This window comes from Lissotriton vulgaris, chromosome 3_1, assembly GCF_964263255.1.
Source record: "Lissotriton vulgaris chromosome 3_1, aLisVul1.2, whole genome shotgun sequence".
In the NCBI taxonomy this organism is placed as follows: domain Eukaryota; kingdom Metazoa; phylum Chordata; class Amphibia; order Caudata; family Salamandridae; genus Lissotriton; species Lissotriton vulgaris.
The window spans coordinates 2,058,019,344-2,058,039,254 of NC_141689.1; the positions used below are offsets into that span (position 1 = coordinate 2,058,019,344).

The 19,911-nt window shown below is 42.2% G+C and overlaps 1 protein-coding gene across 1 annotated transcript in view; it reads left to right on the top strand.

Moving 5' to 3' along the window:
• The window catches only part of LOC147728801 (phosphatidylinositol-3-phosphate phosphatase MTMR7-like), a 291,280-nt gene that overhangs the window by 235,050 nt on the left and 36,319 nt on the right, over positions 1–19,911 (top strand). The window contains exon 12 of the mRNA XM_086962585.1: positions 7,555–7,689. Within this exon, the coding sequence (XP_086818711.1) occupies positions 7,555–7,689 (135 nt within the window). The remainder of the gene's footprint in view (positions 1–7,554; positions 7,690–19,911) is intronic.

The window sequence follows — 19,911 nt, forward strand, 5'->3', positions numbered from 1 at the left end:
AGAAAAATATGTTTTTGTGAAAAAATAGTTCTTTGAGATCAATTATGACCGGGAAAAACACAGGGTGAGACTCTCAAATCTGTAGATCGTTGGTAGAAATGTGTGACTAAACTGGCAAATTCGATATTCCGCAGTTGTCCTAATTGCCTTAGAGCCATTCACACAGCCACTCTGTCACCCATACATCCATTAACACACACACACACCCATAGAGCTACTCACACAGCCACTCAGTAACCCATACAGCCACTCACCCACTAATACAGCCACTCACCCACCCATACAGCCACACACACACTTATTCACCCATACCGCCTTGCACACTGACCAACACACCCATACAGCCACCCACTGACCCACTTCCACACTGATACAGTCACACAGCCGCCCAGATAACATATGTTAGAAACAGTATCACTCATTAGTAGTGCAAAAAGAATATTAATTTAAATCATAACAGTTGTTTAGTATATATCTTTAAGTCTCAGAAACTTTTACCAAACACTTACACTTCCTGGAAGATGTCCTCATTGTTATCATTTAAGATGTCATCAGTGATCTCACTGACTGTCATGAGTGATGTAATAGTGAGGTAATAAGCAGTGCATTACCGGGATGTAAGTTATATTTAGCTCAGGTAACTGTAACTGCTGAATTTCAATGGTTTTGTACTAACCAAATCTGAACCTAACTATAACGTCCCCGTAACCTTTTGTACATTTTATTTCCTAATTGTAACCTTTTAGAGTGGGTGTGTGAGTGGCTGTATGGGTCTGTGAGTGTTGATGTGGGGGTATGGTGTGTGAGTGGGTATATGGGGTTGTCAGTGGGTGATTGATTGCCTGTGTGGGTCTGAGAGTGGCGTTGTGGGTCTATGAGTGGGTGTATAAGAGTCTATGAGTGGCTGTGTAAGTGAGTGAGTGGGTGTGTGATAGCCTTTGTGGGTCTGTTAATGGTGATATGGGTCTGTGAGTAGGTGCATAAGTATCTGTCTGGGTGTGTGAGTGGTGGATGGGTCTACACGTAGGTGTGGAAGTGAGAGTTTGGATGTGTGTGCGTGTGTGAGTGGCTGTGTGTATCTGTGGGTGGATGTGACAGGGGTCGAATAGATGTTTGAGAGTGTCTATTCATCTGTGTGTCAGTAGCTTTGTGAGTGGCTGGGCCAGATTGGAACTTTACCTGTTCCTTTATCCAATAAGAGTGTACAGTTCTGATTCCTAACTATATCTTCTCTTTATTGTAACATTTTTTTTGCAAAGGTGGAATCATTCAAACTTACTTACTGAGGAGATTTTTTGCGGGTTGGTAATTTGTTTAGTTTTTTCATTATTCGCAAAGTCGTTGTGAACTGTCATTCGATGTGGTTAAACATGGATTTGCCATGTTTTCTAAAAAGTGTTTAAAAATATATATTGTGATATTTAAATTACTGCATGACATCACCAGTTTACTAATATAATGTTTAAACTTGTATTTATGTAGGTAGATTTTGGAAAAATATTTTTAAGTTCTTTTTGCCAATTTCGTAATCATGCCATCCTTCGAGACATCGTCTGGTATTGCAATATGTAATTTACATTGATCTGATTTATCACAAATTTGCAGTGTTTTCTTAAGTCTAATACACATATATAAAGATATTTTAATTAATGGTTGACATCAGTAATTTAGTAACATAATGTTGAAACTTGTATTTATGTAGGTAATTTTTGGGAAAAACACTTTTAAATTTTATTTGCTGTTGACATGATATTGTCTGCTGGCGAACAGTCTGTTGCTGTTGTTTTGGAAACAGACAGAAATGCTGAGTATTTTTTTAAATATTTTTTACACTACTACAGTTTTTTAACTTTATTAAAATATTTTTTTTTTGTTCTAGTTGCCATTTTTTTAAAAGCACATAAAAATACAAAAGAATAAATAACAAAAACAACACAAAACAGTTCCAGAAAAAAAGGTTCTCTTTAGAAGCATCTTTCATGGTTAAAACATAGATAAACTGTATGTTTGTGTATATGTATGAAGGGCTGGTGTAGAAGTGAGGGTGTGAGAGGTTGTATAAGTGATTCAATGGGTGTGTGAGTAGCTGTGAGAGTGGTATATGTATTAGTAAGTGAGGACAAGTGTGTGTATGGATGACTGTGTAAGTGCATAAGTGCATGTATGGGTGAGTGGCTAAGTGAATGACTGGTTTATGGCAGTTTGAAAGACATTTGCAGCACACCCTTATGTTTACAAACACAGCCAATGTGGTGGCCCTAGATTCATGAAATCAATATTTCATGTGCTCATTTCTTAGAACAACATTTTTTGGTATTACGCGAGGAATAGGACTCGTCGTGGGACAGGAGAGTACGGGGCTCCTCTTGTTTTGCTGAATGGAACTTATCAAGGTTCACAATTCATTATTTCTGATACCGAATGGAGTACATCTCATACAGGTTTTGAGACAAATGTCTTTGGACTCTAGCATCAACGATCTGATAGACCTTTTCCACCCATGTTACTACAAGGTGGTAAAGCATTCGATTAATCTCTTTTAAGGGGGTCCAGTGTAAATCATTCCGGTGCTCTCTAAACCAAATAGTGCATTTGAGGATCAAGTATATACATAGTTACGGTCTTAAAGGCCGGAATTAGGAAACCGTTTTCTTTTCGCCATTTGGTACTCGTTCGGGTCCACTATCAGTACGCCGCATGCCTTGACAAAGTCCATGGGAGGACGAAACAGGTATTGGCTGTTTTGTTTGGATCGAATATCAAAAGAGAAAAGAACAATAAAAGGAATAACATCATTTGAAGATACTCATTTATGTGGACTCTGCTTTTTAAATTGAATGTTCTTTGTCACCAAAATTGTTTGTTCTAAAAAATGAGCGCTTGAAATATTGATTTCATGAATCTAAGGCCACCACATTGGCCGTGTTTGTAAACATAAGGGTGTGCTGCAAATGTCTTTCAAATTGCCATCAATTTGTGTAGACAACTTGTTTGTTGTAACAAATGGCACTCTTTTGGTAGTGGGTGCCAGAAAGATCAAAATAGCACCCCGACAACAGTAGAAAGCTTCATGCTTCTATAGAATTCTTTGTTCTCACACTCTAAATTGTTGATTGCAAATGATTACTAGATGTGCGATTCCATCTCTTTAAAGGGAAAACTACTACCTTCTTTTTTGTTAATAAGTGTATGACTGGTGTATGGGTAATTAGATGAGTGCATGAGGAGTGTGTGGGTGATTGACCAGATGCATGAGTGTGTATATGAGTGGCATATAGGTGATTGACTGAGTGCGTTTATAGGTCACTGAGTGAGTGTGTGTGTATGGGTGACTAAATGGGTGCATCTGTGCGTGCATGGGTGACTGGTTGAGTGCATGTGTGCGAGTGTGTGACAGAGTGAGTAAATGTATGAGTGGTATATGAGTAAATGTCTGGGTGCAACTGTGTTTGGCTGTGTGAGTGTTTGAGTAGGTCTGTAAATAGGTGTGTGAGTGTCTGAGTGGGTCCATGAATGATCCTGTGAGTGTATGCATGAGTGTCTGATTGGGTATGTGAGTGGGTTTGAGTCTCAATGAGTCTGTGAGTGAGTACATGTGTCACTGAGTGGGTCTGTGAGTGAGTGCCGGACTCTGAGTCAATGTATGAGTGGGTGCATGAGTCTCTGAATGGGTTTATGATTGGATGTGTTAGTCTCTGAGTGTGTCTTTAAGTGGGTACATGAGTGTCTGGGTCTGAATGGGTGCTTAACTCTGAGTGGGTCTGTGAGCGAGTGCATGAGTCTTTGAGTAGGTCTGTAAGTGGGTGCCGAAGTCTCTCACTGGCTCTGTCAGTGGGTGCCTCCATCTCTGAGTGGTTGTGTGAGTGCCTAAGTGAAACTGAGGGTGGGTGTATAAACATATATTATGTTTTTTTTAAACTTTTTTTAGTGATATGGGCAAATTTGTCGTGATGTTACATGGGGGCCACACTGACGGTCGTGGCAAATTTGGAAATATTGTGGGTGGGTAAACAAACTTTTTTTGGCATCTTTTACTATTAAGGGGTTCCTCATACACCCCTACATTCCTTTCATTGAGTCAGGGCACATGCAACCTGAACCCTTATGCAACTTTCTACCATTTGGTTTGCGCCTTGGGGACTGCTCCAATGAGATAAAATGGCATCCTCAACTCTCTGCTAATTGTTCAGCCAGCCAGTCACAGCATTCTTATTGGCATGCTTATTCGCAATTAATCTCGAAATCGTCATGAATTAGTCACAATTGCAGATATCCTTATTTGGTTTTCTTTAAATTTCTCAACAACTACTAAACGGATAACAAAGCGTGATTGGCGAACCAAAATTTAAGTTCCTGCCAAATTTGGTGTAATTTCGTCCAGCGGTATGGACTGTAGTCGTGTCTAAAGTTCCTATAGGAATTAACTTAGGAAATGTCCTTTTTTGATCCCCCCCCCCCCACATGACAGATCACCCTGACATTTTAAATGCACAACAAGACCCACTATGACACTTTTTTGGTAACTTTTGTGAAGATTTGTCAAACGATGCCAAAGATATAGGCAAGTCAAAAACACTTTTGCTATGGAAACAGTCCTAACAGTAACTTCCTTCTGGCGACATACATACATATGGCTCACCGGTGTGAGAAACAGTGTCCTCCGCTGCTGGCCGGTGGATCTGTGGGGATGCCTGTGTAGAAGGAGGCAGATCGTAGGTGTCTGGTCAGTTGGTGGAAGGTCATGTAGTCTGGTCCTTCATTGTGCAGGGCTTTATATGCATGGCTCAGCATCTTGAACTGGCATCTCTTCTGGTTTAGGAGCCAGTGTAGCTTCTTGAGATGGGTGTGATGTGGGTCCATCTGAGGAGGTTGAGGATGAGTCTTGCTGCTGAATTTTGTATTGTCTGTAGTCTCTATATGAGGCTTGCAATGATTCCTACGTAGAATGTGTCCCATAGTCCAGCCTGCTGAAGACGAGGGCCTGTGCGACTGTCTTTCTGGTGTTGATAGGGAGCCACCTGAAGATGTTGTTGAGCATGTGTAGGGTGTGGAAGTAGGTGGAGGAGACAGTGTTTTCATGTTTCTTTATGGATAGTTTGCTGTTCAAGACAAACAAAATGGGATATCATCTAAACTTGTATTGCAATCTAACTGTAAAGCGCTATGGAAAACACTGAATAAATAAATAATGCTGAGGTTGCATGCGTGGCCTGTTGGGGCAGATGTTGGGCGGAGTTCATACATCCTACATCTGTGTAAGTTGGCTCTGGTGGTGGAGGGGTCTTTTGACAGTGAGAGGATGGGCTAGTTGTCATCGGCATAGGAGATGATATTGAATCAGTGCAATCTGACAGGGTTAGCCAGGGGGGTCATGTATGTTTGAAAGAGGGTGGGGCTGAGGGACGATCCCTTGGGGATTACGCCGATGATCTACTTTGTGTTTTGAGATGCACAGTGATAGACAGATTATCTGGGTTCTTCCGATAAGGTAAGAGACAAGCCATTTGATGGCATCTCCCTGAATTCCGATGTGGTGGAGTCTGTTGGTCAAGATGTGATTGGAGAAGGTGTTGAAAGCAGCTGACTGGTTGAGGAAGATGAGGACTGCTGTTTCACTGTGGTCTAGGAGAGCCCGTTGTCATCTTTGGCTGTACTCAGGGCTGTCTCTGTGCTGTGGTTGGCTCGGAATCCAGATTGCGAGTAGGGGCCAGGAGGTTGTTGTGTTCGGTGAGTTGCTGGTTGATTGCCTTCTCAAGACCCTTTGCTGGAAAGGGGAGCAGGGAGATGGACCGGTAGTTCTTCGGTTCTCCTAGATTGGCTTATCATTTCTTCAGGAGGAGCTTTACTTCAGCGTTTTTGCAATCTTCTGGGAAGGAGGCTGAGGTGATTGAGATGTTCTGAACTTTTTTGAGCTTGTCGCCAATCATCTTGCTCCCAAGGTTGAAGATGTGGTGGGGACAGGGGTCCGCCCAGGTGCACAGAGCTCATGATGGAGATTATGTCTTGGGTATGAGAGGATCCCAGTGGGTGAGCAGGTGTTTGGATTTGTGTTAGTGGGTGTAAGCAGTTTGAAGCTGTCTGCGGCGGGGTTGGGGTTTTAAGTTTTCGTAGATTACTGAGATCTTGTCGTGGAAGTAGTCCACCAGGGTGTCACATAGTTCTTGTGAGGTGATGATGTTCTGCGGGGTTGGAGAACTCCTTCACGATGGTAAAGAGCTCCTTGATTTGATATGTGCTGGGTTCTATACGGTCTGCTAGTGCTTTCTTCTTTATTTCTTTCTGCAGACGTTGGTACTGGTTGAGTGATGCCTTGAATGGGATATCGTCTCCTGTTTCTTTGCTGGTGCAACACTTCCTTTCTAATTGTTGGCAGTTGCTTTTGGTGGAGTGGGTGCCTAGTGTTGCTAAGAAGGTCATCTGCATTGGTTTCAATCGCCCATGGGATGGGTGCGAGGTCTTGATGACAGACATGGCCTGTGCCTGCCCAGAAGATTTGGCATCTTGGAGAATGGGCCATGCCTTATGGACACTGCCCCTCCATCTGGCTGAAGGCATAGTGCAGTGGAGTCCATGCATTTGGTTTGAGTACAAATCATTTACGAATACTACACGCTGTGCATAGCTCTCTCTGCATACAGCTGGAGGTTTTGTCAAAGCCCATGCTCTGTGCGAGTGCCTTCTATCCACAGGCAAATATAATAAGCACTTGATTATGGTAGGACAGGGATATGGTATATCATTTTTAAAAGATCTTCTGAAATTGGCTGGAAAAAGACCGTAGTTAAGTCAAAGTTAAAGTCAAGTTGGAAGAACATAGGTGACATAAATGAACAAGAACTGAGTTGCGCTGTCTATGATCTAGAACCTAAAACTCTTAAAATTGGCCATCTGAAGAAGCGCCACAACTTTAATCCCCTTGAGCTGTTACACCTCCTACCTTGCCATGTGACATTCACAACCATACACTTTGTCACATAAGTCTGCAGCTTATTCCATAGTATGTAAGATTAATACATTAATGAGACTTTGACATCGCCTGCAAGCAGGTATAATATTGCACAATATTATAATGAACAGGTAGCCACTCAAGTTGTGTATTCAGTTGATCCATAGAAAAACTCAAACCAAAGAGCTCTTATTCCACCAATGTATTTACCAAAGATATTGTGAAGATCAGATAGTAGTTCTCTTTAAAGTCTAAAAAAAAAAAACTCTGTGATATTTTACTTTAAAAAAAGTCTATTGGTGCCTCAAAAAAGTGTAGGCATGGATATTGGGCACTTTGTGATACCGAATGACCTCTGCATTCAGATGAATTAGTCAATCTGAATTTGGGATTTTAATATCACCAATGAATGTTGTTAAAGAGGCAGTATGGCTAAAATGGCAAACTGATGGAAATTAATTAGTTTAGCATAATTGAATGAAAACAGAGTAAAAAGTAGTGTGTTCAGCAGAATAAAAGAAAGACAAATCAGCCATTAAGTAAATACGTGTTACTTTGCACAGGACTATGATGTACATCTTTAATTTTTTGATTTTTCTTTGTGCCAGAATTACAGAAAAAACCTTCTCTCTTTGGGATCACCTGTGGAAAAATCGTGTGGACTATATGAATCCTCTCTACAGACCAGATCACAGTCAGACCCAAGGCACCCTGCGTCCGAACACTGCTCCGTGCAATTTCAAGTATGTTAGTAGCCTGTTGATAATATTAATTCTATTTTGTCCCCACCATCATTGGATCTATTATTTCTGTTTTATTAGAATGATTTGGTGTTCACAATCTATTTATTTTCCTGGTTATTTGCTTGCATGTGTCTAAAATTAAGCTTCACAGAGTAGCACTTGGAGGTTTGAATGTATTACGAGGACAGTTAACGCTTTGACTGTAATTGCTAAGAGATACCTTCCTAAATACAGGCTAAATTTCAAAATACACCTTGAGTTTGGTCTGTTGAATTCTTTGAATGTTGCAAAACTTTTTATAGGAGCAGCACAAAATTACACTATATAGGCTCTCATTATGAATGGCAATATCACCCTGGAGCATTAACTCTAGGGTGCATTCCACCCCAGGCATTACAAGTAGGCATTTACCTCTGGGCTAATAATTACAGGCCTCAAGACACTGTTTAGGTTCACAGGGTACAGTGTAAACCTAACGAAACCCACTTTATGGACGAGGCTACGAGAAGGAACACATCTGGAACCCTACAATGACCCCTGCAGCATCCTGGGCAAACATGCAACAAATGCCTCCGCCTACCCCGATCCTGACCTTCCCTGCCCAGACATCCACCTTACCCGCAGGCCCACCTCTAGACCTCACCTACCTCCTGCTGACTTTTTCTGCTTGGAGCATGTCAGAATTAAGAACCACAAAAAGACCAGGAAAGGATCCATTAGTCCCAGAAGATATTGTCCAGAAGCTGAGACTTGCGCTCCCTGGCATTCCCATCTGAACTCTGGCACAAAGCAATGAGTAAATTGATGTGTATTGTGCACTCCAATTTATTTCTAATATATTGCAACAGCTCCAAATTGTTTACGTGGTGCGTGCAAGCACTGAATTGTAGGCTGACCAAAATACGTGAAATGAATAAGAAAAACAGGACCAAGTACTGCCTTGTCCAACAACATAAATCACATTTTTCACTTTTATTTTTAAGTTTCCACTTTATCAAACATCTAGGTAATTGAACCTATTGCTATAGACCTATCCTATAGGCCAATCCTGTCCCTGTGAACCTACAATTATTAACTTCAAGAAAATTTCAATTATATACAATAGTTGATCCTCTGTTGGTTCTAATCCGAACTCTAGTGCCCAATGCATTTCAGAACAAAAGTCCTTAGAATTACAATTCTGATTAGAACCAACGATGGATCAACTATCACACATTATTGAAATTTTCTTGAAATGAATGGTCTTGAATTAGCAATAGGTTCAATTACCTAGATCTTTAACCAACAATGTAAAGTGGAAACTTTATTAAAAAAAGTGAACAATTTGATTTATGTTGTTGGATAAATTCATATACAGTGCACACTGAGTCCAAGGCACCCGTTGGTCCTGTTTTTGTTAAAATAGTAATGAGTGGCATAAACCTTGGAGATCTCACATGCAGAAGTAATATGTCTTTGCATCCTAAAATGTTGAATACACATATAAAGGTTTTACCAAGTATGCAGATTTTTCTGCATCCATGAAATGTAGTGGGTGTTCCGTAGGAGTGGTCCATGCAAATATAGTAAGTTTCTTAAGATTATTAAGATTGTGGTACTCTCATAGAATTGCTGCGCCTTTCTGACACATCTCTGCACTGTGTAACTTTCTCTTGAGTGAAATGGCCATAAGCTATATAAGAAGTGTGGGTTAAATACATAACTAGTAGGTATGTCAGAGGAGAAGAACTTGTATGGAAAAATGTTTTTGCCTGGAAGAAAAAAAGAAACAAATATGTTCCACTGTGCATTCAGATTTTGTTATTCAAATAGTATACACTCAAGGGATTATAGAAATTAAGCACTGCAGGAAGGTCACAAAATCTGTACATTTTGCATTGTGTATTGCTCTGGACTTTTTTAATTCCATAAAAACTCTCATCGGCAAAGGACCAGAGCTCTTCTCTGTGCTTCACTGACATAATTCTGTAAGCTGGACAGAGACTAAGCGAAATGTCTCCAAAGATTTCAGGGTTCAAACACTGCGGCAGCTGGTAAAATAAGACTATTTTGCAGACCTACATGATGTTTGCATGTGGTGTCTTGGATTTGAACATGGCCTTTTGCTCTTCGAACCCTGTGCATTTTACTGCATCCGGAGGCTGTCGGGGGAATAGTGGGCCTAGCTATTTTTGGCCAAGGCACACAGAGATGCACTGAAGAGTTTCTCTTGCCCTTTAGTTAAGCCCCAAGAAAGGGGATGGTCTCCTAAAAGGTCTCCCACAATAAGTGCCATAGGAAAGAGAAATCCTCTTCCTCCTTGAGGAAACTTCCAAGTTCCTGAGTGACCTTTGCAGAATCAATTGCAGTACCTATTGGGAGCATACAACTTTAAGTGCTGAATGCCAGGCTCCACAGAAAAAGCCACTTCATGTGTGCCTCCTAGAAAATGACTACTATTTATTCAAAATCAATATTCTGTAAAGCAACTTGAATTATAGTTGCAATTACATTAAAGGCTCTTATGCTAGTACTATGCTTCCCAACAATAAATATTAATTTAGACTAACTACATTTCCCACATAACTAGGCCAAAGAGATGGGGCTTAGCTTGAACCTTTATCCAGTATCTTTTTAGTTCCCCGTTAAACAATCACCTTTTGGCCAAACTCTGCCTCTTTATTTAGGTGCCTCTTGCAGACCATTAAACTCCAACATAAGCAAACCAAAAATTTGCTTTTTAGATGTTTCATAGACACTTCCTATTGTGGTTGCCATGAGAACATTATCAACCACATATTTAAGCAAATCTTCTTCTAGTACTGAATTAATAGTAACATATAATATACTTAACTCATATGTTATGTGATACTTTCCTTCAATTACTCTGTGCATCTATCATGAAAGCCCAGGCTGTAAAGTTGAATACCCTCATCTCTAAAACTCTATTACAGGAATCTATATAAGACTGCATGGTCCGCTTACCCTGCAGTATTTTAAGAGAAATCTTTCTATTACCCAGCCATTTCAAGAATACCTAGAAGACCATCCTGATGTCCCAGGAAGTACTGTATATGGGAACTGGAGAAATAAATTGTCTAATCCTTCTTAACAGATAGCAGACCAGTAGCTGAATGCCTACTGCAGCGACTTCCAAATACTTACACTTTGAATAAAATTGCTCATCTAAATTGGTAATCCTCCTACAAGCATTAACTGATGTTGCCAGATCTTCCTATAGTAAGAGCACATCTCAACAGATGCTGGAAAAAGGATGCACATTTTGTTCGACATATTAGCATGTCCTTGCAGATCCACTTCCACACCTGGTTGTGCTGGAGCAAAGGGCTCCTAAAATAAATCTTGTGACTGTCCTATGATTGCCCAGTGATTTGTGATATCCTCAAAGATACTAGGTGCACAACTCCCATATGGATTAACAGTTTAGTATGCCTTGTATCTATGTCAGGAGCTTAGAGTTTCAGAGAAACTGGAAACAATGCCTGCACCTGAAAAAGACAACAAACACAGTTGTTGGACAGAATGTAGAACAATGTCATACATTCACCCCAGTACAAGGATCTGGGCCTAAATCCATCGTTTTTTTGCACTCCACACCACCCTGGGTTAGACACTGGCTATATGCAAATCAGCTCTGACCCAGTACCCCATGGGAACAGTCCAGTCCGAACTACCAAGCCATGTCTTTCCCAGACCGGAATCAAGCATCCAAGGACCGGTTTCTGGCTATCAGCCTTCATCAGCCTGGATAGCTTGACTCCAGTGGTGTGGAGAGCCTGGGACTCACGTCTGAGTATACCCAGCACATGCATGTATGCCATTGTTCTACATTCTGTCCATCAACTGTGTTTTTTGCAATTTGCACCTGAAAAAGAGGCACAATTAAAGGCAGCCTTGTCTCTTTTTAAACGTTGTTAGAATCTTTGGGAATCATGGCAATGTTAGAATGCCTTACTCAGTTTCTCACTTTAGGAATGCAGGAGAGTATTTTTCCCGACGCCCTGTGTTTTTAAACTTGAGCCGAAGAAGTTTCAATCCTACGTCTTCTGTTAGAATGCATATAGATGCATGGGGGACCCGTCCCACGTCAGTCACTTTCCAAAAGATCAACTGTTTCTGCACTCGATTCAACAAAAAACATGAATTCTTGCCCACCACCCTATTGCATGGACTTTGAACCTGGTCCGAGAAAGGATGAAACATGCCCTACAACTTAATGCACTTGTGAGTATGGCCTATGAACTGTGGATGGCTATCAGTAGAAGACTCATAATGTGGCTATTATGACAGGGAAGAAAGTTATGAGTTCATCTGCATCACTTTCCTTCTCGTCAGCTCTGTGGGAGCTCAGCTGCCTTTAAGGTTTGGAGTTGTAGATCAGTTGCTGGTGATCAGTAAGGAATGGAAGATGATTGAGGCAGCAACTTTTAGGGTAACACTTCATCTACAATAATTGCTGGTTCTGACTCAGTGATGCACTTGGAACGAAGAGAATCAGGGATCAATGAATATGGATAGGTCAAAGCCCAATCTTTTGTAACATAGTAGGTCATTTATAGATTCTTGAAAAAAAGACATCCACTTATAAAAGTTAACAGTAAGTGTAGAATGTTTGCTAGAAAGTAGTACTAAAAACATAATTAGGGGCAAAAACAGGCCACAAAAATGCTACGGGGTGCTAGTACTTTGGACTGGGCTTGTTCTCACAATGGCATCTTAAGGGGTGAAGAAGCTGAACTGGAGTTCAAAGGCTGGAACTGAATCCTCAAGTTGTAACAATTAGAATGGAATGAGAAAATCAAACATATATCTTTATTTATTTATTTGCAGAGTTTTATAGAGTGCGAACAAGATCCTTACGGATATCAGAGCGCTTTACACACAGATGGGATACAAGAAACAGGGGAATAGGCATTAAACAAGTCAATTAGTTCAAAGATGAGCACAGGTTTAAACAAAAGAGTCGAGCTGAGGTTGAAACGGTGCATAGGTCATCAGGCTGGACATAGTCATGTGAGGAAAGTAATGAGTCACAAGATTTCTTTAGTCAATATTCAGATGAGTTTAGCTAAGAGGAGTGAACTTACTTCTTCTTTAGGCTAAATTAGGTGAGTTTAGCTATGAGGAGTGATCTTACTTCTTTTTTGAAGGATGCCCTGGCTGAGATAAGTCTGATTTCTGGATGGAGGGCATTCCAAATCATGGGCGCCATCCCTGAGAAGGAGCGTTTATATGTTTTTTTCTTGTGAAATCTTTGCGGTGTCAGAAGGAGGTTTTCTGCACTTTTTGTGCTTCTTGAGCCACCTGAGATTGTCAGTTTTCGGGCGAGGTAAATAGGTGAGTTGTGGTGTATGGCCTTGTGTGTCATGCATGCGATTTTCAGGTGTATTATCGCTTCGTATGGCAGCCAGTTCAGGGATTTTAGATCGGGGTGTTGTGAGAGCGTTTTTTTGATCCGGTGATGAGTCTCGCTGCAGCATTAATGGAGGCTCTTAGGGGTGCTGTTGTCGGATTAGGGAGGACACAGAGGGCGATACTGCCATAATCTATTCGAGGGAGAACTAGGGCTTGGACTGCAGTCCTAAAGTCATTGGCTGGGAGGAAGAGTTTCAGTTTCCTCAATGTGTTGATTTGAAAGTTAGCTCCCTTCGTTGCAATACTAATATGATGCTGCATATTGAGATTGCAGTCGAGAGTTATGCCTAAAGATTTCGCTGAGTCCACGATGGTAGGCTGCACGATGAATGCAGTGAGATGAGTCAGCCAAGATTGAGTGATGTGGACTTTGGTGGGGGGAGCTATTAGGAGAAATTCTGTTTTTAGAGCATTAAGTTTGAGATGATTCTCTGCCAACCAGGTCTGTGTGTTCATAAGAGTTGTGTTGAGTAGTTTGATGTCCTCAACGGTGTGTATTTTAAGGTAGAGCTGGGTATCATCTGCGTACATGTGAAATTGCACATTGGATGCTTGCAGTAGTGCTGTGAGTGGTTCCATGGCTAGGTTGAACAATGTTGGGGATAGGGAGGATCCTTGAGGGACACCTAGTGATACAGGAACGGGTGTGGATATGGTATTGTTAATCTTGAATTTCTGGGTCTGACTATGTAGAAAGGAGGTGAACCACTTAAGTACTGTCCCCGATAGACCCATTCTGAGACTCAGCAGATCGAGTAAGTTCTCGTGTTTGACCGTATCAAATGCTGAGGAGAGGTCGAGCAGGATAAGGAGGCAGGTACCGTTCTGATCAAGAATTTGAAGCGCGTCATCAATTATGTGTGTCATGGCTGACTCCGTGCTCTGGCCTGATCGGAAGCCTGATTGGTGTGGGTTGAGGAGGTCAAAGTGCTCGATGTGTTTTGTCAATTGGATGTGTACACATTTTTCCAACAGTTTGGCCAGGGTAGGGATATTGGAGATAGGGCGATAGTTGTTCAGATCGGTGGGGTCTGCTGTGGGTTTCTTCAGTATGGGCGTTACTTGACCCACTTTGAGGGAGTCCGGGATACAGCCTTGTTGAAGTGAGCTATTAATGATTTTGGTCCAGAGCGGGAGGAGCAGTGGGATGAAGTCATTTACCTTGTTTGCGGGTAGAGGATCAGTGTCGGGATTGGAGAGCTTCAGTGTGCTAAGAACCTTGCCTATGGATTCTTCCGAGTAAATTTCGAAGGAGGACCATGTAGCATTGTTTTTTAGATCGAGGGGTGTTTTGCTATGGGGCTAGAGTATAGGCTGTGATCCTTGAGGAGGTCTTTTTTGATATTGTCTGTCTTTAGATTAAAGAAAGTGGAGAAATCTTCACACGGCGGCGGTAGTGTGCTGGCATTGTTTTGAAGTTGTTGGGGTTCATCCTTGGATTGAGTTTTGATAAGCTTGAACAGTTTTTTTGGTCGGTTTCTCACTTGGTCAAGCTGGTGGCTAAAGAAACCAGCTTTTGTGCGTTTGATTTTTCTGAAGTAAGCGTTTCTTTTTTCCTTTAGAGATTTGAGGTGCATAGTGGAAGGGACTACTCTCCAATTGCGTTCCGCCAATCTCATAGTTCGTCTGTCTTCGTTAAGCAGCCCGTCGAACCATGGTTTAAGGGGGGGCAACCTCGTTGATAATAGAGGTCATCGATTTGAGGTAGTGGTCGGTGAGAACCTGTACGTCAGAGGCACCAGAAGGGGGTAGCTGGGAGAGGGTAATGGGTTGGGATGGAGTTTCTTAAGGTCTCTTTTCCAAATCTTTGGTTTGGTGGGTTGAGCCGAGTTAGATTTTACGTTTTCATTGATGAAGAATGAGATAATGTGGTGGTCAGACCAGTCACAGGGTTGGATTGATTCGAGTTGAGTGGAGTCGTCTTTGGAAATGATGAGATCCAGGATAGAGTCTTTATCGTGAGTAGGGCTGTTGCAGATTTGGGTGAGGTCTAGAGCATTGAGGAAGTTTTTGATACTAATGACCACAGAATTGTTGTGATCGTTCCAGTGGAGGTTTAAATCGCCCAGGAATATTTGTGTATGTTGCCGTCCAGAATTCATTGTGATCATGTCCATGAGGTGTTCAGTGAAGGTGAGGTTGTCACCTGGTGGGTGATAGATAATATGTAGGTAGCATACAAGATTGCCATCGCTGTTGATGTGGAGGCAAAGGTGTTCACAGGAGGAGAAAATAGGGAATGTGGTTCTAATTACTGAGAGGTTTCTCCGGTGAATACATGCGATTCCACCCCCTGTCTTGCCACTCCTATCCAATCTGATGATGTGGTAGTTGGGGGGTACTAGAATGTCGATGAGTGGGGAGGAAGATTCAGTTAACCAGAAAAATAAATTTACTAGTAGCTTGGGTAGGAACAAAGGCATATGACCAGCACAGGAATATAAAAGTGAAGAACACTAAACATAGAGCGAAACACAAGATGGTTATCAGCAGTTGTGTTGAAACAAACCCTAACTCCAATCAGTTCATATAGCTCTAAACTAGCAACACGTAACCGGAAAAAACAGACTGCCAAGTGACCAAGAAGGATTTGTCTTGGTTCATGTGTAAGGATGGAAGAAATCACTGTCATGATTCTTATTTTAGGGTGAAAAGGCAGTGGTCTCCAGAAAATAGAATTACATCCTTTGCTTAAGTTCGACCTTGATATAAAACCTATGATCCCAGCTGCCCTCACAAGTGAAATGAAACCAAACATGAACCCTAGAACACCACATCAAACAAAAATAAATACCTGTGTACAGTATGGGCACCTTTAATATGTATATGAAAGCTCCGCTTATTAGCTTAGTTCCCTTGTGTGTACTTGAGTGCTCTGCCGGTTAGCACCGTTCTTCCATGTGTCTTTGTGAGTATCTTGATTAAGATTGTATGTTTACACATGCTCAGTATTAAAGACTTGAGACAAAGTATGGATGTGAGGAGGAGGAGGAACTACTGTAGTTCAAAACCAAGGTAAGGGAACCATAAGGCTTACTTATACTACTGGGCACAGAACTAGAAGTCTAGAAGTGATGCTTACAATTGCCTTATCCTTAAACTAGGCAAAAACCAAAGCAATACACTTTATTGTACTATACTTCCTGATACTGTCATGCAGTACGGCTGGTGGCGGGTGCAATACTCTGCTGCAGAAATAATGCCAGAGAAAGACAGACCGTGGAGGCTTCTGCTTAGGTAATATTGCCTTCTGGGCTTGCAAGGTGTAAGTGATTACTATGACTCTGCAGTATGTCTTTGCTGGTGCAACTATATACCTCATATATTGGATGTGTGCAACAACATCTGACATTTACGATTTAGAAGTTCATCACTGTAAAAGATAGTCAAACTGCTACCTTCACTGGTGCTTGTTGTATTTGATAACAATATTTTATCCTCTAGTCCTTTCAGTTTTATAAAGCAAGACTGTCTCCCTGATCTGCTTAGGTTAATATGTATTAGAACGGTAATCAAGTTTCACTGACTGCAGGCATTTTGGTAAAGACATTTCAGCAGTTCATGAGGTGAACAGCATAGCGCTTCTTACATATCGGTGTGTCTTCCAAACAACCACATTCCAGACAACCACATTGTTGACAGGTAGTCGACTAAAAGTCAATACATTGATTATCATATTTCAGTTTAGCATTTTTGGGGGGACAGGCGATCAGAAAATGTACCAAATAGTAAAATGTATGTCTTTCTGATAGAACTTCTAATCTGCGATCATGAAACTCATCCTTTACTAAAGGTCATTTCCAGTCATGATGTTCTCTAGGTTCTTAGACATTGGTAAGTGTTTACAATGTAGATGGTTGTCTACACTACCACACACAAGTGAGTAAAATTGCACCAACATTCAGTTAGATCTACCTTCCCAACTACATCCTGATTTGTTTGCATAGCAAATGATCAAGGTCTTTCCCTGTGCACACTGGATCATGAACCCTGCAGCATGCACGGCATGATTGAATGATAAACTTCTTAAGGTGCTGTCCTAAAAGAATTGTCTGAGATTGTGAATGATGACGTGGTTAGCAGAAGCCCAGCTTTTGAGCATGTCCTAGCTCCTTGATTGCTGGCAGTACAGCAACGTGCTGTAGTTTGCACAGATAATCCACATTTTCCAGAAGAAATGGTGTATAACACTGATTTGTGTTGTGAATTAACTTTGCTACCATGTACTAAGGACTAAGTACAAAATAATTCAGTTCAAATTATGATAACACTTCTCAAGGCAAGAGGTTATCTATGTTTTGCATTATTAGCGCATCTATGACCTTTAGTTGCACTAGAAATTATTCTTGATGGAAATTTTCAACATTTTATGTAGCTCTTACAGAACGATGCAACAATTCTATGAAAGTTGGGCATGATGACCCAGTATCCACTGGTCTTAATCAGGAACATCTCACATGCTTCATAGGAAGCAATGTCTTAGTTTTTGTGGGCATATATTTTACTCACTCAAAATCGAATTCTCATTGCATGTGCAGTGTTCAATAGAACAAAATAAAAGCGAGAAGACTAAAATTGCTATATACAAACACAATTCATACATGTAATGCTTGTCAAATATTTGAATATTTTTAAATATGAGGTATTTTTACTTAGTCTTACAGGTTTTTCTTACGCAAAGCAAGACACAAGGGTTTTTGATGCTTTAAATAAAAGAGAACTCAAATACACTTTTTGATTTCAGTGTCACAGGATATATTGAGAATTGTGTAGGAAAATGCAAATTGCCGATAGAATCCTAGTGCTGGTTTTTGAAACTGGCTTCTGTGCTACATTGAAATGTGCATATTACTATTCTTTTAATTTTTAGCTGATTTGTCCATGGACAGCATTGTGAATAAAGTACCCATCACTTGAGGTCAAGCAATATTAACTTTTTCTTTGAAACTAGGACTGGTCAAAATGCTTCACCAACTGTTGCAGGTGGTATCATGACCCTTGTGGAAAAACAATTGCATTGATAGACCAGAACTTTATGCTCTGCCACCATGCACATTGATTGATTCAACATATTGCGCCAATGAATAAATAACTACCTATTTGAAGAAGATAAATGAGGGTAGGCACAAATAAATAAACACTTTGCGAATCCTTTTTAAGTCTTGCCCCTGCGTTGCAGTACGAGACGTCTTGTACGGGCCTCAGAAAGCTAACCACACGCTTGTGCGTGTGGTTTTGCTTTCGCGGCCCGCCATTGGCTTTAGCGTGCTTTGTAAAAAAAATAAGTCACGCAATTGTGCAAAGGTGGGCGCATGTCCCGCCTTTTCTCTGCCCATTCCCACCGCATCCTAGACACTGACAGGCTCTCTCGCCCCCGCTCCTCTGTGGTACGCGTGCACCACTAGTTTTAATTTCCTCGTTTTTTGTTGCCATCTCAGCCTCCGGATCCTCTTGTGACATTCTCGCGGAGCCCCAGATCAGGTGGATGAGTGTGCACTGTATGATGCACCAAAATCTTACTTTTTGCAAGCATTCACACGAAGGGTGTCAATATTGCGTGTAAACGTCCTGTCAGGAGCGGTTGGTCTCGCGCGCTCGCGTCGCCGATTGTCATTTACCTTCTACGTTTCAAACCTGCAGGGAGCGGTTCGCTCCTCTGTGAGGTGAAGTGCGACCTGACACTGAGGACTGTGGTGGGCTAGGACTAGGCCCAACTAGGCCCTGGTATGTGTGGCGAAATAATACGCACAGGACACTGGAATTACTCCGTAGGCGGGAAGACCCCGAGCGATCTCCCGCCGGTTTGTTTATACCCTCGGAGCGAGCCCTCCCCGAGAGGTGTAGGGATGCATGGGTTGCGATACATTGCATAGGAGAGCCCGAGTGGCTCTCCACTAGGACTAGAAGGACTTCACGGAAAGGTCTCAGTGAGGTGTAGTGAGACTTGGAGGCGTTTCCATTCTCAGAAAAGGAAACCCCTCCACGTGAAGAAGTGTGGGTCGGCTCGGAGGGCAGACATGGTTTGATGTAGGCAGTGGCGTCGCCGTCACTAGGGTTGGTGTCAACCAGTGCGGTCCGCACCGATCCCCCTCGCCCCCCCACCCCCAGTGATGCCACTGTTGTAACCTTCTCCTCCTACTGGGAACTGCCAGAGCCAACCTGTTCTAATGTTTGTGCTGGGCATTGCCAAAGCCCAGGTGTCCTTACTCTGACCCCTCCCCCCGCTCCTAGTCTTACCCGAGTAGCTCACAGTCAGTGCGCTGCCAGACCCCTCTGCCCTGTCTTGCTCGCCCCGTGCGCTGCCGGTGTTTGCTGCTCCTGCTGTGAGCGCCACTGGGGTTGCTCACCAGTGCACTGCTACAGCAGGTATTTCCCCGTTCTCGCCGGGGCTTACAGGGTTGTACTGAGGGCGTCCAGATACCCCCTGCGACTTTAGGAGGTGTGTGTGACTCAGCCCCACTGCACCCTTTTAATCTCTCGCTAGCTGCAGCTACCACCTACCAGTGCATTAAGAGCAGGCGCGCAACACACCAATTGGGCTCACAGGGCTTCAGCCCCCCCCCCCCCTCGTGTGTGTCAGCCCAGGCTGACACAGTTTCGTGGGCTGGCGAGCATCTAATTGCAGCCGCACCCGAGTACTTAACAGGTCTTTAAAAGAACATTTACTTGTAAATAAGGCTTTTGTTGTGTTTTCGCCCCTTCCTTCAGTCACTCTGCCTATGGTTGGAAGAATTAGACCCCCCCCCCGAAATATTTTTCAGCCCCCCCTCCCCCGTGATTTAGATCTAGTTGCCCGCCTGATTAAGA